Raw genomic sequence first — 23,428 nt, 5'->3', positions numbered from 1 at the left:
TCTATCACTTTGTTTGTTCTGTTTCCTGCCATTTCCTTTGTTTTCTGAGAAGGAAGTGGGGAGGCTAGTCCTTTTTTTCCCTGACATTCACTACAGCAAACCCTACGCTATAAAAGACTATTTCTCTGGTCCCCAGGGGTGTGAGTAGATGTATTAACAAAATCTGGTGGACTACAGCTCTTCCATAAACATTTATGGAATGCAGTTCTCTCTGTGTGGTCCTCCATAGCTCAGTCAGTATAGACAAAGCCCTTTGATTGGAAAGACCTGAGTTTGATTCCTGTCCAAGATGTGAGGAATCTTTATCTGATCTCTTTCGACTAATGGTGAGTTAGCCAGTCTCATACAGAGGTAGGGGATTTTTTTCACCTGGAAACTCGAATTTTTCGTACCCCAGAACAGGCAAACCGGCCCTATGAACACACACACACACACATCTACAGACATAGGGCCAATCACCTTATCCTTGAGATGGTCAGAGTTGTGAAGTCCACAGCTGAGAAACTTAATGGTTCATGAAAGCTTAAGAAGAAGTTCTTTCTGTGTTGTGAAATACAGGATTTCCTGCAGCTGCTCTCATTTCCAGAAGCAGATTTTCTGGGTCTGTTAGGCAGCATTTTAAGCCTACTGGTTCCATATCAGGCCCAATTATCTATGAACTTCAGAAAATTCCCATACTGCACAACTACAGTTTGGGGATTTTTCTGAAATGGCATCTATTATTCGTCCTCTGAAACACTGACTGATGATTTTTTTTACAGGCTACAATTTGCATATTGGGTATCCACATCCATTTTTCTGCAATTGGAGGGAATGTCCTATAATTTTGGTAAGATATTGTAAGCAATACCCATGTAAAATGTACCAACAACATAATTATATTATTTTTTGATTGACAAGAAAGATAGAATGCAACATACAGCTCTTCTACCTTATCTGAATTTTACAATACAAACCTGGACATCCATATGGTACCTAACATAACTCAACGCTACCAGCAGCAAGTATAAGCATAAAGACTTTGTGTGTATGTGTATGCACTATCTGAATAAAGCAGAAAAAAAGTACTTCTTATTACTTATGAAATTTGAGATATCAATGTCCAAGAAATGCACATATAATAATTTGAAAAATGATAGACTAAAACAAGATGAAACACATCACTATCATCAACATCAGCCATAAGATCCAATAAGTTATCATAAAGATGAAACGTGGAAATCGCTTTATAAAAAAATTCATTCCCTGTAATTTAAAAAAAAAAAAAACTCTTTACAAAAGTCAGGTTCTGTAGTTGGTACCTATAATACAAAACATTAATACCATCACCGATTTTCTGATAGTGGATGGTCTGGCACCTCCTTTCATTGGGACAAAATTACTAGAACACGATTGAAATTCCCACAAATGCCCAACTAGTTTATTGAGCCAACACAGATGGTGTTGTGTGTGTGTGCGTGGTATGCACTCACTGAATTGTTTACAGCTGCAGTTGTTGGTGGTGATCCCTTGATTTTGAGTGATTCTTAGCTTATTTTGTCAAACCAATCTATGGCTTGCTTCTAAGCAAGGTCCAGTTTCAAAGTAGTGGTGGTGGTGGTGGTAGTAATAGCAAGCACAAGAGTACAATTAGTCATACAAGATAAGGTAGAAGTGCTATGACAACTCGACCCTGGTGTTTCCATGTATAAAACTGTGACACGTGGTAGCTGTCAATCAACTGTCTGTGATATAAAGAAGCAAAGAGGCAAAACACCTACATTCTTTGTAGATAGTAATTTCATGCAGCAGATGAAATTCATCAAATTCCTGATATGTATGCCCTCAGGAGGTATGCAGGATAATTATGATAGTACTATGTGAAAAAGTTAAATTACTAACTTCTGATAAACAAATTTCCTCCAAATTAATCTGTTATCTGTCAAGACTGCAATGTTATCTGATCTTATATTTCTCTCTTTTAAGTCACTTTTTACTGTATCAGTTATTTACATATTGGTCTTCCTCTGGGTCTTTTTCTTGCCAACCTGGCAAAGAACACTTGTTTGGCTAATCTTTCCTCTCCCATTCTATTTAAGTGACCATACTAGCTGAAATTAGCTCTACTAATACATTCGTGAATGCTGACAATGGTACGATCTTTCCTAATCTCCTCATTTTCAAAGTGATACTGCCATTGATGCCATCTGTTGACGCCAAAATTGGTTCGATTAAAATTGGTTTTAACACTGTCTTGCATACAGCTAGTTTATTGTTTCGAGTGATTTCTCTCAGTTTTATATCTAATCCAGCTCTCAGATCCATAAGTTAAAATTGGTTTGAACACCGTCTGGTATACAGCTAATTTAGCGTTTTCAATAATTTCTTTCTTATTCCATATAAATGTATTCAGTTGACTTCTTACATTACCAACTTTGCTAATTCTGCTCTCTCTCTATTTGCTATATTCACTAAAAATTGTGCCTAAACATCTGAAATGTTTTACTTGTTCTATAGGTTCACCATTCAGGATACAGTTGATATGTTCAATGTTTCTGCCTATTTTCATTGTCTTTGTCTTTTTATTGCTGAAACAAATTTTTTTTTTTTTTGCAAAGATAGCTAAATATTTTCTTCAATAATTTACATTAGCCTTCATAAGCAAAAACTGACTCGCTTCAAAATTACCAAATGCTGTTGATATAACTGCATCTTAGTATTTGATAAGTATGACCAACAGCATCATCATCATCATCAAATTCCTGACATGTTCCCTCAAGGGGTGGACAGGATATGATAGTACTACATGAAAATTTACATCATTACTAACTTCCTATCTACAATTTTCCTCCAAATCAGTCTGTTAATTGTCAAGATTCTAACATTATCAGATTTTATATTTCTATCATCTAAGGCACTTTGTACCGTATCCATCCACCTATATCTTGGTCTTCCTCTGGGTCGTTTTGCTGCCAACCTGGCAGAGAACACTTGTTTGCTAATCTTTCCTCACCCATTCTGTTTAAGTGACCATACCACCTGAGATTAGTTCTGCCAAATGCATTCCTGGATGCATTTGTTCTATTTAATTGACCATACTTCATATTTTTCCTTCATATTTAGGAAAGACCCTGACAATGTCAAGGTCTTTCCTAATATCCTCGTTTTTAATATGATATTGCCATCGATGCCATCTGTTCATGCCTCTAATCTTTCTCAGGACTCTCATATCTGCGGTCTCTAGTCTTTGGTCAAGTGTTTTACTTCTGACCCAGATCTCAGATCCATAAGTTAAAACTGGTTTGAACACTGTCTTGTATATAGCTAATTTATAGTTCTGACTAATTTCTCTCTTATTCCATATGAATTTATTCAATTGACTGCCTACCATACCAGCTTTGTTGATTCTGTTGTCTATTTCCATATTTAATTTACCATCTTCAGTAAAAATCGTGCATAAATAGCTGAAATGTTTTACTTGTTCCACAGGTTCTCCGTTCACAACACAGTTGACATTTTCAACAATTCTACCTATTTTCATTGTCTTTGTCTTTTTATTGCTGACCTTCATACCATATCTATTACAACAGTTATTCAATTTAGTCAGTTAATCTTGCAAACTTGTAGCAGATTTATTTAGAAGTATAACATCGTCTGCATAAAGCAAAGAGCTGCAATTAACATCTCCAATTTTGATATCATGCTTAATACCACTTTCTTTCATAATGTGATCCTTTATAGATAATGAATAACAGAGGGGATAATGTACATCCTTGTCTCACACGACATTTAACATTAAACCATCTTCCTGTACTTCCTAAGTACTTCCTACTTCCTAAATACTTAACTAAGTATTGGTTGATATATTGCCCCATTGACAACATATAACTGTAGCGTATTGAATAGTTCTCTCTTGGCACCTTGTCATATGCCTTTTCCAGATCAACAAAACTTAAATATAGATCTTTGTTATATTCCCATGCTTTCTCAACTAATTGTCGTAAAGTGAAGATCTGATCCTGACAGCCTCTATTTGGCCTGAATCCAGCTTGTTCTTCACCAAGCTTTTCTTCCACAATTCTTCTTAACCATTTCTCAAGTATACTTGCATAGATCTTGCCAGGAACACTCAGTAGGGAAATACCTCTGTAATTCTCACATTCAGTTTTATTTCCCTTTTTATATATGGGTACTATTAGAGCTCTACTCCAATCATCAGGAATTCGTCCCTCTGTCCAGGTTTTCTGAACTATGCAGTGCAGCCACTGTAAGATTTTTATACCACCATACTCAGCATTTCTGGTCGAATATCATCTACTCCTGCTGCCTTTCCACATTTCAAGCCTTTGATGGCTTTTTCTACTTCAAGTATGGATATGTATTCCTGACTGCATGCCTGGTCAGTGTTTTTTATCACTGTGCTGTCATCACTGCTTGTTTCATTTAGCAGTTTTTCAAAGTAATTACTCCATTCTTCAAGGATATCTTTTTCTCCTGTTTTCATATCACCTTTATCATCTCTAACTCCTTTTACAGCACTCTTTCTCCCATTCCTAAGCTTCTTCAACAATTTCCAGAATATTTTGCCACCTTCTTGATATTTATTTTTTATATTCTTGCCAAAGTCCTCCCATGACTTTTGTTTAGCTAGTTTTACACAGTGTTTAGCATTCTTGCATTTGTCTCTGTATTCTCTAAGAGCATAAGCTGACTTATTTGCCAGGAACTTTTGATATGCTTTCTTCTTTTCCTTCACTGTCTCTTTAACTTACTGTGTCCACCATGGAGTTCTGATTTTTCTATCCTTACAGACAACCTCACCACATGCCTCTCTGGCTGAATCAATCAGGATTTTCTTCAATGAATCTCTAAAGTTTTGTTCCTATTCTCAAACTCTTTCATTTTTTTCTTCAATAATCTTTGTGTATTTTAGTCTACAGTTCACATCCGAGAGCGGCTCAACTTTTATTCGCTTTAAAACTTTCTTGCATGTTATTCTTTTCAATATGAAATTCAATTTTATCCTGCTCAAGACTAAATAGTGATCACTTCCAATTTCAAATCCTCTGTACACCAGCATCAAGAATTATGAAAATTACTGGAGTGCAGAAAGATATCGTAAATGTATAAGCCAAAAATATATAAAAATAAATAATGACACTATTATCTAATCCATCTCTACAAATATTTTTCTGATTTGTCAATTAACGCTTTTTAGCAATAAAAAGACCAAAATTTACCCACATCTCCATTGCAACAGATGAATGTTAAAAAAACTATGAAAAATAATGGTAAGACTACTAAGCATGATCAAATGATGATGGAATGGTTTGACAATGTCAGTGATGGACTGACTTTTCAGGCCACATGTTAATGGAAGAGGCTAAGTTATTCCATAAAGAACTTAAATTAGAACTGAGTGTGGCTATAGTGAAGGATGACTTCAATGGTTTAAAAAGCATCATGGAATTTCCATCCATAAAGTGTGTGGTAAAAAATGGTCTACATACTATGAAATAGCTACCAAGTATGTGGGAAAATTTGCTAACTTACAGCTGATGAGCACCTCAGTCTCAAGCAAGTGTATAATGCAGATAAAACTATTATATTTGCAATGCATGCTGCAAATTACATTAACAACATAGGATGAAGAAGAATCCATCGGATTGAGACAATCTAAGAAGAGAGTTAGTATCCTAGGTTGGTACTAATCTTTAAAAGGTACTTATGGTATAACTATAAAACAACAAAATTACATGATAACCACAGTAATAAACTTTAATGAAAATACAAATATTTTCATTAAAATTTATTACTGTATTTAATGAAAATACATATATTTTCATTAAATTTCATCACCGAAAATAACAGTACATCATCAGTGTGTGGAAACAACAAGCAAATCAAAGAAAAGGAATACAAGGTACATATGCCCACACATTCAATTCACCATGGAAAAAGAAAATGCTGGTAGTTTACAGTTCTTGAACATCCTTCTTACTTGCACAGTCTCTGGTACTTTGTTAACTAACGTTTATCGGAAACCTGTGTTTATTGGCAGATATCTAGCCATCACACCTCCCAAGAAATTGGTGTTATCAAGTCATTAATTAATAAACCACATCATGGCTCCTCTGCCTCGATCTGACAACAAGAACTTCTTGCTATCAAAACTTCAATGGAATTAAATTGTTACAGCCCTCATGAAATCCAACAGATAATTGAATTCTACATTCTAATACCTAAGGATTCTTTCAGAACACAGGGTTCTGATCTCTTATATTTGTGGTATCTATGAACCTATTGGCAGAATTTTGAAGCAATATCACCTAATCCCACATATATTCCTACCAACGAAATTTCTCATCATTTCTATCAATGAAATTTCTCATCTGTTACCATCTACAAAAGATGAACTGTTGTTGCTTCTATTTTAGTGAATGTTTACTAGATCCCTTGTGAATTTAATCTGACATATCTGAGCAGACAGGCTGTTCTGTAGAAAAAGAATTAATGAACATCAGTGCTTTGCTGAATACACAAAACCTCAAAAGTCTGGTCTGGCACATCGTAGTATTACATGCCATATCCTGGTGGAATGAAGCTCTTCTTCTCCATAGAAGCAGTTTTAAATATGAAAAAATGCCTTTTCAAGGAAAGTTGATAGCCCTTTTAATGGCCTAACCTGAATTGGAATCATTGTCTCTTTCTCTCTCCCAAAAGTTTGGCAGATTCTCATTTTTATGTAAACATCAAAAATAGTTTTAATATTATTTACTGATATTAATTTCTAACAACTGTTTTAATTGGTAAACTGATTGTTGTATGTACCTTTTATTTCGATTCTTTGATTTGTTTGTTGTTTCTATACACATATGATGTATTGTTATTTTAAGTATGAAATATTTGTATTTTCATTAAAGGTTATCAGTGTGGCTATCATATAATTTTGTTGTTTTCTAGGTTGGTGCTGTAATGTAGCAAGCATGCATGGATATAAGCCAATTGGTGATAGGAAAAACTAAATGCCTGGGGCCTCTTCAGGCATTTAAAAATTTACCCATAATACACCATGTAAATAAAAATGGCAGGATTACCACAGAGATAATATTTTAAGAAAGTTTTTTTTGTGCTCAAAGCCCAAGCATATTGCATATCTGTAGGCTGACTTGAAAGATACAATTTTTTTCTTTTTTTTCTGGATAACTTTTCAGCTCATCTCAGAGCTGAACTGCATATTTACTACCAAACTGTATATCCATTATCAAGACCAAGAAATATTAACCTCTATGAAAGTTAAGTATTACTAACTTTTCACGAATTTAATAAATGTTGTAAATGCAGGCAAGCCTGTCAGGACATTTACTAAAGAATTTAGTGCTTTGGGTCATTGCTAGTGTCTGTAAGAATGTACAAGTGTCAACACTAACAAAATTCTAGCATAAGTTGTAGCCTGTCTTGATGTTCAATAATTCTCCTGATGAAAATGCTGGCAATGACTTTACAAGATTTAATGCATCAAAGGAGAAGGAAGTTATTCACGAGTTGCTTGAGTATTCAAAAAATGTTGGGGGGGGGGGGATCTGCTTCAAAGTGTATAGCAAGTAAGCTTAATGAAGAAAATTTGGCCAAGTGGATGAAAATTGATGAACCTGTTGTTCATCATTATACTAACTCTGAAATTAAAGATATTATTCTGAATCCTGATAAAAACAAAGTGATGATGATGAAACAATGTAGATGAAGCACTTATTATTGACCAGTTAATCAAGTTGCTAAGTGAATGGGCATCAAAGGTCTAGAGCAGTGTTTCTCAAACTTTTTTTGACTACAGAACACTTCACAAATCCTGAACATTTCACGAAACACCATGGTTATTTTGTAATGTATAAATGAATAATTAATTGTAATTTAGCTGATTTTTTATTATTAATCAATAATCAATAATTATTTATTAATTAATTAAACATCAATTAAACCATCACTAAATTAATTTCTGCTGACAAATTAATTTAAAAATGACAAATTCCAGAACTTCTCACGGGACACCTATTCACCTTCCAGGGAACACCTGTTAAGAACCATTGGTCTAGAGAAACACATCTTCATGACAGAACAATAAGTAAGAAATTTTCATTTGATGTATGAAAAATTACAAAGAGAAAGATCAAAGCACATGATGCAAAACAATGGCAATTAGATGAAATGTTTAAAAATATAGCCTAGAAGAACGCATATCAGAGCAGTAAGTCTACATCTAATAATACTGTGACTTCAATTTCAAGTATTGCTGATGTCCTCCCTCCCTGCAACATCACCCATGATGAAACAACTATGAATAAACCCTCACAGCCAGGACCTTCATAACCCACTAAGCAACTATGGCAGTGGATGGATGTGGAGAAAAAATGAAAACTATCTCATCTGTAAATAACACTTTTTTCTACATATTTCCTTAAATTTAAGTATCATTGTACTATATCATTATATTAATGTATTTCATTTACTTATTCACTTAATATTTAATATTTGTTTAAATTTCTAGGCGTCCATAGTGATTTTGAGACACGAGAGGGATATAATTAGTAGGTCAGGGGTATACTGATGAATTGCGAGGGTGATCTGAAAAGTTCTCGGCCTCGACCATAGATGACAACACTATCAGCAAGATTTTTTTTTCTACGTTGGTACATCTGTCAAAAGCATCCTTGTGAAATTGCAAGTCAAAGTATCAAGTAATTTGTTTTATACAGCTGTCTGAAGCAAAAGTGTTGTCTGTATCTCTTGAAATGGATAAAATTGAGTATCGTGCGGTTATAAAATTCTTTGTAAAAGCAGGTTTAATGGCAAAATAAATTCATTTGAAGTTCATTAAAGTTTATGGGCACTCTTCTCCTTTGTTTTCGACAATTAAGAAATGGACTGCTGAGTTTAAACGTGGCCATACCAGACTCGAAGATGATCCACATGAAGGACGTCCAAAAAGTGTAACAACAACAGAAATCATTGATTAAGTGCACAATATGGTATTGGATGATGGCGAGTCAAATTGCGTGAAATTGCTGAAACTATAGGAATTTCAAAAGAACATGTAGGGTATATTTTGCATGAAGAATTGCAAATGAAAAAGCTTTGTGCAAGATGGGTGGCACGCTTGCTTACAGCAGATCAAAAACGCACTCACACGAAAATCTCTGAACAGTGGTTGGAGCATTTTAACAAGAGTAAAACTGATTTTGTGAGTCGATTTATTACTATGGATGAGACTTGGATTTACCATTTCACACCAGAATCCAAACAGCAGTCAAAACTGTGGACAGAAGCCGGTTGTTCAGCACCAAAGAAAACAAAGTTGGTTCCATCAGCAGGAAGGCTCATGGCATCAGTGTTTTGGATGCTAAAGACATTTTATTTGTTAATTATCTTGAAAAGGGTAAAACAATGACCGGGGAATATTATTCCGATCTTTTAACCATACTAGATGAAAAAATTCGTGAAAAAAGACCTGGTTTTCAGAAGAAAAAAAATCATCTTTCATCAGGACAATGCACCTGCCCACAAAGGTGTTTTGGCAAAGGGAAAATTAAGGGATCTGCACTATGAATTGTTGGAACATTCACCTTATTCCCCAGATTTTGCTCCCTCTGACTTCTATCTCTTCCCAAAACTAAAACTCTTCCTTGCTGGTCAGTGTTTTTCTTCGAATCAAGAGGTGATTGCAGCTGTAGAGGGATATTTTGCAGATCTTACTGAGAACCACTATAGGGATGGGATAATGGCGCTGGAGCATTGCTGGAATAAATGTATTAGTTTTAAGGGAGATTATGCTGAAAAATAATTTGGAAATTATAAATTTGTTTGTTAATTGTTAGGCCGAGAACTTTTCAGACCACCTTCGAATTATTATGTGTCCAGAGCATTGCCGGCTTGGCAAACTGGCCAAGCCGGCAACGCTGTGTAACCAAGGGTACGCTAGCAAATTTATACTGTACCTATAAATTAATGTAGAAAGCATGCAATATAAATCTTCATATGAATGTCATCTGAACTACAATATTGTAAAACTTCCACTAACATATACAAAGAAAGTTAAGAGTTCAACTACTGCCACTCATCATCATCAAATTACTGACACATACCCTCAGGGGATGTACATGATCTTATGATAGTACTACATCAAAAGTTACATTATTATTAATGATGGTTAAATTATAGAATGATGGTACAAGTACTGCTACTAACTATGAATAAGAGCTTTGTTCTTCATAGGTATTGCATATTTGTTCACACACTCACAGTGCTCATTTCTTTCTCTAACTCAAAGGATACATGGCATTTCACTTAAAAAAAGAAAATTCTATATTATCAAGTTACATTAACAGATTTATTAAATTTGATTAATATTTGTAGTGTCACAGATGATGGCATTTAGTGGGATATTTACATTAGTTAAACTTAATATTATTTTATTTAATTTAAACAAAAGCAAGATCCTTAATGAAACATTTTATTCCATCTGTTAAAAAAAATTATAGAATGAGCGAAAGAATATAGCTTCTAATACAGCATCAAACAAAATTAACTTACTTTAAGAAAAGAATGGCAATCCACACATTGAGCACTATTTGGCATTGCTTTAAACACATCTGTTATTTCTACAAAATTTCGTGCATCCATAAGCTGAACTTCATTTTTCATTACAAGTGTAACAGCAACCCTTAACAATATCTTAGAACCTTCCAAAAATAGGCAGTCCCAAATCCTAAGAACAGTCTAAAAATAATTTTGAAAGAAAAATTTATATTATCTATTTAACACTGGATCTGAATTTTATATAAAGGCAATTTAAACAAAAATTTCAATAGAACCCATTTAATTAACTACTGTTTAAACAAATAGAGTTGCCTATGCATCGTTATAGTAACTATCATAACAAAGAAAAAAGAACATTATAAGAACTTTCCTAGGTCTTTCCCCCTCCCTCCCATTTTTGAAACAGCCCACTCCTCAAAAAAACTTTAGCGAAGGTAAGTAGTTTTATTTATAGAAAGATTTTTCACTTGGTTATAAATTAAATTAAAAATACCAAGAAATTATATTCTTGTTCACTCCTTTATGCACTTTATCCAAGCATAAGCAAACAAAGTTTGCATGTGAAGTTTCTTCATGACTAGGTGTATACAGAAGCTCATGACTTCATGTTAATGTGAAGCTAACTTTTTTTTTATTGTACTACTCAGAAAAAATCAACCACAGAACATGCTATTTCAGATAATAATATCATTTGGTGCTAGAAATGTGAGATAGTGGCAGATATCTGCTGTACCTGTTGCCTGTAAGCTTAGAACATGTTAGTAGCCATGAACTCAAACTACTGGTGGCAACTAAGAATGGCAGATGACCAACTACAGATTTCCAAAAAAAGTAGGCTAAACGATTTCTCTACTCCCTCTTGTATATAGAAACTGATGACTTCACATTAATGTGAAGTCATTTGCTTCTATATACAAGACAAGTAGTCTACTCATGAACAAACTTCACGTGGAAACTTTGCTTGTTTACACTTGAAGGATTAAACAAGAATATAATTTCTTGGCATATTTAATTTAAGTTATAAATTAAAAAATTAAATTAAGGGGATATTAGATCCCACATTGTTTTAAAACCGAATAAGAAACTTAAATATTGGAATCAGAGAGTTTCATGCCGAATATAGTTGTTGGTTATAGCCTGTTGGCTCTTTATATTTAAGTAAATTAAAAATAGTTTTATTTCATTTCTCTCTCTCCTGGAAACTCAGGGTTTTTTTTAATTGCACCACCCAGAAAAATCAACCATAGAACATGCTATTTAAGGATAAATATACCATTTAGTGTTACAAACATGAGATTGTTGCAGATGTCTGTTGTACCTGTTGTCTGTAAACCTAGAAATGTTAGTAGCCAACTACTAGTGCAACTAAGAATGGCAGATAACTACCTCCAGGTTTCCAAAAAATTTAGGGCTAAAAGAGTTCCCAACTGCCTCTGGGAAATGAAAAGACATTAGAAATTATTTAATGGGAAAAGAATTTCTTCCAATTAAAAAATAGCAAACATATTCCAACCTTAAAATAAAGCTGACATAATAATCACAGATTTACTGAGACTTCTTCATCTAATCATAAACTTAATATAATTGAATGCCATCAAGAAAGGATCATTAACACAGCACTAGGTAGTATTCTGGCACATAACTGTATTTTTCTTGGCGTGGATGGGCAAGGAAAGAAGCTCCACCGTGTAACTAACAAGCTACAGATTCAAATTCCACTAACACGTGGATGAAAATTCTTTGGATAGTGGATGATTTTCATTGTTCAGTGTGAAACCACAGTTCCAAAATTTTCAAACTCTCAGTTTATTTACACAGAAAAGTGTTAAGAGTTCCAACTTTTCATGGGTGGGATTATCATGAAAAATATTGAATCACGTTCATCACCAATGTGATGAACGTTACTTTTAAGCCATTCTTTGTGTCTACAAACTTACAAAACTTATTTTTAGTTCATTTTCTATTATATTTATCTAAATTTCAGGAAAAATTATTAAATTCTTCCAGACATTTCGAATTTGTCTAATATTACATATGCTTTATTTTCAACAGGAAATTTTTTAAAATTCCTTTTTATTTTCATAACTTTTTTTTTAAAATTTGGGTCGACATATTTTTGCAACAGTGTGATTATCTCATTTTTCACCATATAACCAGATGAACTGACTAGCAGAATGCATGCAATTTACACAAAAGAATATACATTTAGGTGTGAGACTAACCACCTTATCCTAAAATTCTAACAGTGAGCCTGCAACTACTGCAGATTATTATAATAATAAAAAAAAAAAATCTATAATCTGTCTCTCTTTTTATCTACAAATGTTTATTCAGTAGATAAAAAATGGAACAAAAATGAATTTAATTTATATTAATAAAATTAAGTTCATACGTGCACACTCAAACATGATTGGTCAGACTGGCATGAGACTTTTAAGTAACCGTTTATGATGCAAGAAAGGTTTTGGGCCATTTGGTGTTTCAAAAATGTTTCATCTCTCCTCTGTTTCTATAAAGTTACAATAATGTTCCACACCACTCAAAAATGGCTGAGCAGAATAATATTACTTAGAATCCTGATGTACACACACACACAGTAAATCATGACAAAATTGTCATCATTCAGAAACTCATATAATACTATTTATATGAGGTATGTGAAATGATATGAAAGAAATTTTGGTCATCCTAATTTATTGATGCATTTTCAGTATATTCATTTTTTATTTATTGATGATTTATTGATACATTTGCAGTATAGTCACTGGAGTACATTCATTTTCCAACATCATCAGTATTCATTCACATTTCTGAAGCAAGGGAGAAATGGATAGCAGCAGAACTGTCATTTGAATGCAGTTATAGACATCGATGTGTTTCTAACATAGTATAAGATTTAAAATTTACTGTAAAAGCACCTCTGTTCCTTTTGATTTTGATCACCACTCATGATTTAAAACTTTAATTTTTAGGTTCATGCAACAAATTAATCATTATTGCAAAAAAACTACAAGACTATGTGTACTAGAAGGCATTATGAAGCAGGTACCAAAGTGGTTAATATATTATTAGTAGTAGTAGTAGTACGGGCAACTCCAAGGAGTCTTTAGACACATCGAGGGAGGCCCTAACATCATGTCAAGAACAACTATTCAACATTCACACAGTATCTATCATACTTCGCCTTCAACTCATTTATAGTCATGGCACCCACAACAGACTCTGGCAGCTTATTCCACTCATTCATCACTCTCCAAGTAAAAAACCTAGCTCTAACACCTTGCTAACCACACTCTTGCCCAGCTTCCATGGATGGCCCCTAGTCCTCCCACCACCAGTCCTATACTCAAAAATATCTTCTGAATTAATCTTATAGAAACCCTTCAGTAGTTTGAATGTCTCAATCATATCACCCCTTTTCTGCCTATCAACCAATTTCTGCAACCCATTCTCATAAGATTCATTCCATAGACCTGCTATCATCTTGGTCACTCGTCTCTGGATCCTCTCCACCCCTCCCCATCAAGAAGAAACCCTGGTGCCCAAATCTGGGCACAGTAGTCTAGGTGGGGTCTTATCAAGGCTCGATACAGATGAACAATAACCTGTTTGTCCCTGCTCATCAAAGTATTTTTCAGCAACCAAGTGATTTGATGAGCTGATTTAGCCACTTTTGCGATGTGCCCCCTAAACTTCAATTCCCTATCCACCAACACTCCCAAATCCCTGGCCTCGTCAATCTCCTGGCGTACAGTTCCACCAATGTGGTATACTGTTACTAATCTTTTCACCCCAAAATGCATAGCCTTACATTTTGCCACATTAAATTGACATCCATTCTCCTTAGTCCAGCCCTCCAAACTATCCAAATCATCCTGCAAAATTTTGACATCCTGTGCATTCACTATTGCTCTACCCAACTTTGCATCATCAGCAAACAAATGAACAGTTCCTCTCAGATTCCTTCCTATGTTGTTAATGAACAAATTAAACAGCAGTGGTCCAAGAACAGATCTTTGTGGCACACCACTAATCACAGGCCGTCGTGTGGACTCTACTCCTGAGTAAACCACTCTCTGATATCTCTCCGTCAACCACCCTCCTATCCATCTCACCAACCCTATGTTCATTCCCATATGCTGCAATTTACTGATTAGAATTCCATGTGGTATCCTATCAAAGGCCTTAGCAAGGTCCAGTAGGATCACTGTAAACCCATTACCCTTATCCAGTTCAGCCGTCACTGTGTTATAAAACGTGAACAAGTTACTAAGGCATGATATACCCTCACAAAACCATGCTGTCCCCCCATACAGTATCCCATTTTCATCTATCCAATCCTGTATTTTTCTCTTGACTATTTTCTCCAAGACCGTGACAACGATTCCTGATATGCTGATTGGTCGGTAATTTACAACAGCAGTCTTGGACCCTCCTTTATGCAGTGAATGGTATAAAGCGCAGACCAGAAGGGTAACGAGTGTGGTAAGAAAAGCAAAAGTGGATTCTCTTTAGCCTGCATGGCTAATTTTCTTTCATAATCCACTTTTGCTTTTCTTACCACACTCGTTACCCTTCTGGTCTGCGCTTTATACCATTCACGTGCCCAGGTTGCCTTTCTCCTTAAATTCCCTCCACAGTTTCTTTTTTTGCAGCTCAAGCTTAATGGTGTTATTCACCCATTTAACCCCTACTTGATTTACTATTCAGACTTTAGGTATACAGTCAGCCATTGCCTCCTGCAAACACTCCTTAACCACCTCCCATGCACTATCAACATCCAGCCCTTGCAGTTTTACATGCCATGGCACTGAACAAAGTAAACTCCTAAGCTTGTCATACTTACCAGCCTGGTAATTCCACATGTGCCCTGTCTTAATTGAAAATTCCACCATCGCCTGTACATTTTCTGTTGTGGATTTCAAAACTTCTCCCAGTTTGACACAGATACATCTCTCCAATGCCAATATCATATTAAAAACGAGGATATTATGAAAGAAATTGACATTGCTACCATCCAATAATGTGTTAGCAAATGCCATAAGAATATGTAAGAGAAGGATGTTGATCAGCAGACTTATAAGCAAACACATGACACAGGCAAGAAAGATGACCAGCAAGTTAAGGCAGATAAGATCAGATTGTGAAAAGAAATTAATTGAGCAGGATGAAGAAAATCCCAGAGAGTTCTTTCATTATCTGGCACTTAAAAGGAAGAATGCCTAAAAAAGGATAAGTTTAACAAGTGGTTATGGTAGTAAGGTGACAGAAGAATACAAAATAGATGAGTTACTCAATCACCACTTTTCAAAGATTTGTCATCTAAGTTTATTTGTTATTTTTTTTTTATATATCTGGTCCAAAAAACTAAGGTTGCAAGATCTACAGCATATCATTGCCTGAGTATGGGAAAGAGAGGATATTGCTGTGACATATGAGACAGGAACTGATGTGAGAATAGAAGTTGATGAAGTAGAGGTACTTAGGTTATTGCGGAATCTCAAGTTCATAGGATTATGTGGAATATCAGCTCACATTATGAGAATGTGCAAAGGAAATGGCACTGTTTCTGACTAAGCTGTTTAACTTAACTTTTAGCTTTAATAAAATCCCAAGGTAGTGAAAGAAGGGTAAAATAGTTCAGTTTCCTAAAGGAGACTTGAACACTGACATAGCAAATTATAGACCAATAAGTATATCAGGCCAGCTCGGTTGGCTGAGTGGTTAAGCATATCCACTCTCCAGCCAAGAGGCTGCAGGTTCGAATCCTGCCTAGGGCATGGATGTTTGTGATTATCTTTCGCCTTTGTACATTCGTTCATACAGCTATATGAATACCCCAAAACCAGATTAAAAATTTGGTTTTGGAGTATTCATGGTAAGGATTTGGGGTATTCATTATTGGCCTTGGGGATAATCACACTATCAAACATAAAGAACGAACAATTATAATAAGATTATTTTATTTCTCCATTTGAAGATTTTCACAATATACACATGCATGAAACACAGAGTTGGTCAAATTCAAAGCAAGTCTTTACACAAAATTGAAATATTTTATTTTGGCAGTTATGAATACTTTATGTAAACTTTATGAACAGTTATGTAAACTTTTAGAAATATTCTCATGATATGCTTTGCATAATCATTTACAATATAAATTCAGTAAACCTGATTTATTCTATCAAAAGAGAAGTATTTACCTAACAATATTTTTTATTCAAGAGAATTTCTTTTAGCAATTTTTAATTTTTTAATACAACTGCATAAAATTCTTTGCATGACATATTGTAATTGATTTTTGCCAGTAATTCTCCCTCAACATTTTTTAGGTCTAATCTGTTCCTATCCTTTTTCCAAGGATGCAGGACGCAGGACATATATGGTGCAGAGGGTGAAGCTTGATGCTTTTTATATTCCCTGTTGTCTGTTTTGGGAGCAGTGGTGGGAGAAATTTGTGAGCTATTTTAGCTCGTCCTGAGTGGGCAGAAGTGGTTACACGTCGTTGAGTGTTAGGATGGATTTTCTTTTATGTTTCCAGTGGTCATTACCATCATAGTTTCCGGCTCGTTGTATTAGTTGGTTTGGATGCATAGATGTCTTCATAAAGAATTTTTCTGCTAGGGAGTGTAGTAGTGGAGAGATGTAGGGGATATTTATGTCCCGGTGGATCTGGGTGTTCCTGATGAACCATGGGACATCCAGGATCATTCGCAGGCACTTGTTCTGTAATCTTTGTAGCTTGAGGATGTTTGTCTTGGAGGTATGGCTCTAGGCTGGGGAGGCATATATAATTGTGGGACGGATCACTGTCTTGTAGAGTAGAATTTTGTTTCTTGTGTTTAGTTTGCTTTGTCTGTTGATCAAGGGGTACAGCTGGGTGATAACTTTTGAAGCTTTGGTACATGTGCTCTTGATGTGGCTGTTGAGGCATAATCGTTTGTTGAGAAGTATTCCAAGATATTAAGTTTCAGTTTTCTAAGGAATTTTTGAGTTGAACAGGGTGATGTCTTCTTTGGGGGATGCTCGTCTTCTTGTGAAGAGTATCGATGGGCTTTTCTGGGGGTTTAATTGTAGTCGCCAGTCTGTAAACCATTTTTCTAGATTCAGGATGGTGTCTTGTAGTTTTTTGGTTACGAGATGTGGTTGGCAGGACCTAGCTAGTATAGCCGTGTCATCTGCATAAAGGGTGATGGTGGATGTGAGAGGATTTTGAGGGATGTCTGCCATGTAGATGCTGAACAGGATCGGGGCTAGCAGTGATCCTTGAGGAACTCCAGCCAGGATTTTCTGTTGGGTGAGACTGTTTCATTTATTTTCACTTGCATCTTCCTGTTTGTTTAGTGGAAGGTTTGTGATGATAAGTTTGTAGAGAGGCCTTGGTGCCAGATCTTATCAAAAGCCTTTGAAATGTCTAGGAAGACAGTTCTGATGTGCTGATTCCAGTTGAATCCTGTGGTGATGTATTTTACCAGTCTATGGATCTGTTGGGTGGTGCTGTGGTTTTGACGGAAGCCAAATTGCTCTCGTGGAATGATATTTAGTTGGTTGACATAATCTTGGAAGTCTGATGAGGATGACTTTCTCTGCTATTTTTCCTAAGTTGGATAGCAGGCTGATGGGATGGTAGTTTTCAGGTAGGTGTAGGTCTTTACCTGGTTTGTGAATTTGGATGATGTCAGCTATTTTCCATGACTGGGGGAAGTGCTGCCATTTGAGGATGGAGTTTATGATGTTTGCCAGTGCTATGGCTTTACATGGTAGTGCCTTGATGACTTTGTTAGTGATGCCGTCGGGACCTGGGGCTTTTTTGTTCTTGAGGTGGTTGATGGTGCCAATTATTTCGGTAGGTATTATAGGGCTTGGATTGTCATCAGGACGATTTACTGTAAGCCTGACTTTAAGATGGATCTTGTATACGTGGCTGATGTTTAAGCTGTAATATGCAGGACTGCATTGTTTCTCTAGGTTTCTTGCTATGGCTTCAGCTTTGTCAGCATCTGTGTATGTGTCAATGCTTGTTTGGAGAGCTTCTCGGACAGATTTGTTTAGTGAGGGCTGTTTTGACCTGAGGAGCACATGTGTTGCGGTATCTTTTCCCTTTCTGTTTTTTTCCCTTATTAAGTCCATGATTTCTTCCGGGAGATGGTTTTGTTTGTGGGTAATTATGGATACTGTGGATGCTGTTATGGCTTTATTGATTTGATTGGTGAAGTTGTTTATTGCCGTGTCTATTTCTTCCTTGGCTTTTATGTGGGGAACCGGACCAATGTGTTCTGGTAACACTTTCCTAAGTTTCTCCCAGACAGTAGAGGTTTAGTGGGGAGGTGATTGGTCTTTGTTCCCTAAGTGAAGTAGGAATGGGTTGTGATCTGATGATAATTCATTCAGTGCTTGAAGGCTGTACTGGTATTTGATGTTGTGTAGGATGGCGATGTCTAGGATGTCAGCTGTGCCAGTTGGGCTATGGTGGGTTGGTTCGGTGGGTCCTGTTACGATGGCATTGTTTAATCCTGTGTAGCTGAAGAGGATACGGCCATTTTTATTTGTGGTTCTGCTGTTCCAGGAGGGATGTTTGGAGTTCAAGTCCCCAGTTTATCCTTTTTCGAAGAGTTGAACATTAAGCTAAATACTCGCTCACTCATTGCATTTGAATGAGGCAAAGCAAAAACAAAATTAATAATTTTTTTCAATATTAGGTACATCGTATGCATTTGAAAATTTTATTCAAATATCTGTGATATTTTTGAGTTCTTTTGTGTCAATATTTTTATGGAACAATTTTAAAGGAGGTACTCTTCGTATAGCAAATCAATATTAATATTGGAAATTTTAAATAAATCTATAACTTTTAAGAAAAGATCAAAATGTGCCACCTCATGTAATTTGAATATAATAAGATACTCGTTGAAATTATCATGTTATGTATTTATGCTAACCCCGTTAACATAAATATCATCCAAGCTTATGCACCCACAGTTGACAAAAATGAAGAAGATGTCGAAGAGTTTTATGAACACCTAAAAGAGATTAAAAACCTAACAAAGAAACATGATATAAACATAGTGATTGATGACTTCAATGCAAAAGTGGGAAGAGGGGGTGATGGAGAAATTGTTGGAGAACATGGCTTAGGCACCAGAAATGACAGAGGAGATTGCCTAGTCCAGTTCTGTCAGGAAGAAGATCTAACAATAGCAAATACTTGGTTTAAACTTCCACCCAGAAGACTGTACACTTGGAAATTGCTTCAAGATAACCGACATAACATTGTCAGAAATCAAATTGATTACATACTGATAAATAAAAGATTCCACAGTAGTATAAAGAGTGCAAAGACTTATCCTGGAGCAGATATCTCATCAGATCACAATCCCATAGTTGCAGAAGTACGTCTTAGATTAAAATCAGCTAAAAAATTGCAAAAGAAGAAAAAGAAAATTGATGTAGAAAAACTGAAAGATCCGAACATAAATAAAAGTGCCAAGACACAGCTTGACCTGCGATTACAACAGATTAACATAGAAGAAAATAAAAGAGTGGAATCTCTTTGGAATAGCTTAAAGAATGCCATCATAACAACAAGTATTGAAGAAGTAGGTTATGTGAATAATATAAAACAAAAGGAATGAATGATAGATGAGATTCTTTCTCTTATTGATACAAGAAGAATGTACAAAAAACAAAGACCTAGCCAGATATATAGAAACACATAACATCATCAAGAAAAAAATAAAAGAAGCCAAGGAAAATTGGATGAAAAATTTATGTACTGAAATTGAACTGCTTCAGAAGAAACATGATAATTTCAATGTGTATAGAAAATCAACGAAATTTCCGGAAAACTCAGGAAAAAGCAAATAGTGTCTCTAAGAAACGAAAATGGAAAAATAGTTCTAGAAGAAGAGAATAAAGCACAGATTTGGATAAAATATGTAACAGAACTTTTCAATGATACTAGACAGAAGCCTATAAATATAAAAGATAACATTCAAGGACCAGCAATCATGAAATGCGAAATAGAGAATGCTATACGAACAAGTAAAACAGGAAAAGCAAGTGAACCAGATGGTGTGCAAACAGAATTTTTAAAATTAATAGAACCAGATAACACCAAACTTCTTGAAAAACTATTTAATAAAATATGTGAAAGTGATGAATTTCCATCAGATTGGCTCAAATCTACATTTATCATTATCCCAAAGAAACCCAAAGCGAATTCCTGTGGTGACTTCTGACTTATTAGTCTAATGAGCCAAACATTAAAAATATTTTTGAAAGTAATTCAGAATCGCATTTATAGAAAAAGTGAAGAAACTCTAAATGAAACACAATTCGGCTTTCGGAATAGTTTTGGTACAAGAGAGGCCCTTTTCTGTACCCAAATATTGATAAGATCAATATTTAAAATGCATAGAATAACAGAAATCTGTCTTTATGTGTTTCATAGATTTTGAAAAAGCATTCGACAAAGTCAGACACACTAACTTAATAGAAGTCCTTCAACAAATAAGGCTAGATGAACAAGACAAAAGACTAATAACAAATGTGTATTGGAATCAGTCAGCTACTGTTCAATTAGACATTACCACCAGTGATATTAACATCAAAAGAGGAGTGAGACAAGGATGTGTGCTCTCACCACTCCTGTTCAACATATACGCAGAGGTAATCTTTAAAAAAGCATTGGAAGAATGTCCAGAGGGAATCACAATAAATGGAAAGATTGTTAACAACCTACGATATGCAGATGACACCGTGCTAATTGCAGATGACATTATGGATCTCCAAAAACTCATTGAAAGAGTATACATAGAAAGCCAAAGAATGGGAATAAATATAAACATCAACAAGACAAAATGCATGATCATCAGCAAACATCCAGCCTCATCAATGAAACTGACACTCAATGGGAAAAATATCGATCAAGTGTCGAGATATAAATATCTTGGTTGGTCATTAGGCTTAATGAACGGTGGGATCCAGAAATAGATATAAAGACAAGGATTGAAGTTGCACGGCAGTCCTTCATGAAAATGAGAACACTATTCTGCAATAAAGACCTAAACATGGAAGTCAGATGCCGAATGCTGAAATGCTACGTGTGGTCTATTCTGCTCTATGGAGTTGAAACATGGACATTGAAGGCGACAACCATCAAGAAAATCGAAGCCTTTGAGATGTGGCTATACAGAAGAATGCTAAAGATAACATGGACAGAAAAAATTACCAATGAAGATGTTTTAAAATCCATTGGCAAAGCTAAACATCTTGTACAAATAATCAATAAACAAAAAACATCATATCTTGGCCACATCATGAGAAATAGCAAATACCAACTTCTACAAACTATTTTGGTAGGAAGAATTGATGGCAAAGGAACTAGAGGAAGAAAAAGAATATCATGGTTTGACAACATCAAGACGTGGACAGGAAAGAGCAGTGCACAACTGCTCAGATTAGCACAAGAGCGCAGTTTATTCACCAAGATGGTAGCTGACCTTCGATAGAAGATAGCACAACAAGAAGAAGAAGATACTCATACTTATTATTTTCAAAACTAAATCTTTTTTCAGTATACTGAATTAAAGTTTTCAGAAAATCGTCTGCCCTTTTCTTAAACAAATTTATCTCTACTGGTTTGCGACAAGATTTCAATTTTTGTATAGCAATGAATCCATAAAAATGATCATTTAATTTAGAAAGTAGAGAGTTTCTTAGATTGGTCATTAGGTTAAATAATTTTATTATAATTGGATCATCCTGCTCTAGATTACAAATTACGTTTTGGACACAGGTTGCTGCATTTGAAAAGAAAGAAAGGTAGACTTTAGCTAACTCGTTTGAAAAAAATCTTGTAAAATAGGTGGACATCTTTCAAAGATAGAAAATAGTTTTTCACTGGCTCAAAATTTTTGTTTAACCTATCTACTGCTGGAAGGAGTGACAACCATCTTGTAGGAACATGACACATTAGATCTGAATATTCTAGGTCGCAAAATTCATAATGTTCTTTTAAATTTTCTAGCCTTTTAGTATGTGAACTAAATTCATTATATGTTTTTAAAATTACACATTCTATATCAACTTCTAAACAGCTTGTAGCTTTTCTTGTTGCATTGTGTAAGACATGGCAAAGACACCCCATATCTATTAAATCCTTATTAAATTTCTTTAATTTTGTAAATACACTCTGATTAATACCAAAATTTATATTAGCATTATCACCGCAAAAACTAACAATGTTCTCGGGATTTAAATTCAGCTCCTTCAACTTTTGAAGTAAGCAAAGTGAAATATCCTTTGAAGTTCTGACTGGCTGTTAAAGAAACTCAAAAGTGTTGTTTGAACTCCTCCACTAGATTTAGAAAAATATCTACACATTAAAGGAAACATTTTAATGTTTCCTATTTGATGAATCTGTTGCAATTGAAAATGGCTGATTTTCTCCTAAATTCTCGATAACTGTAGATACACAGTCTTTTGCTAAAACATTTATCATTTTAGATATTTTTGTTCATGCACATGTCAATTGAGAAGCTATTTTTGAATCACTAAATAATGTTTTGAATAATGGACTCATGCAATCCGATGATCGATAGCTATGCGCATGTTTCACTGTGTGATAGGCAACAGTCTTTTGTTCTTCAGTCGAAACTAATGACGTCGAGGAAATAAAAAATGAATTTAAAGTTGGATTACTAGCTAATACTTTCCCTTTTTTATGCTTATTAGTTAGCATATGCTTTTTTAGGTCATAAACACCTCCATTTATTAAGGAAAATTTACAATTGCACCATAAAGATTTCGCTTTACCAACAGTTCTTCCTTTAATCATCCAGGCGTAAGTTTTCTG

The 23,428-nt window shown here is 35.0% G+C and overlaps 1 protein-coding gene across 1 annotated transcript in view; it reads right to left on the bottom strand.

Moving 5' to 3' along the window:
- Positions 1–23,428, bottom strand: part of LOC150094501 (growth hormone-regulated TBC protein 1-like) — a 193,261-nt gene that overhangs the window by 7,887 nt on the left and 161,946 nt on the right. Inside the window, exon 8 of the mRNA XM_090412483.1 lies at positions 10,567–10,752. Within this exon, the coding sequence (XP_090268609.1) occupies positions 10,567–10,752 (186 nt within the window). The remainder of the gene's footprint in view (positions 1–10,566; positions 10,753–23,428) is intronic.

This window comes from Typopeltis vanoorti, chromosome 22 (assembly GCF_054136105.1).
Source record: "Typopeltis vanoorti isolate ZY-2024b chromosome 22, IOZ_Tvanoo_1.0, whole genome shotgun sequence".
Lineage (NCBI taxonomy): Eukaryota > Metazoa > Arthropoda > Arachnida > Uropygi > Thelyphonidae > Typopeltis > Typopeltis vanoorti.
The sequence above is the reverse complement of the archived record's forward strand: the minus strand, read 5'-3'. Positions and strand labels throughout refer to the sequence as shown.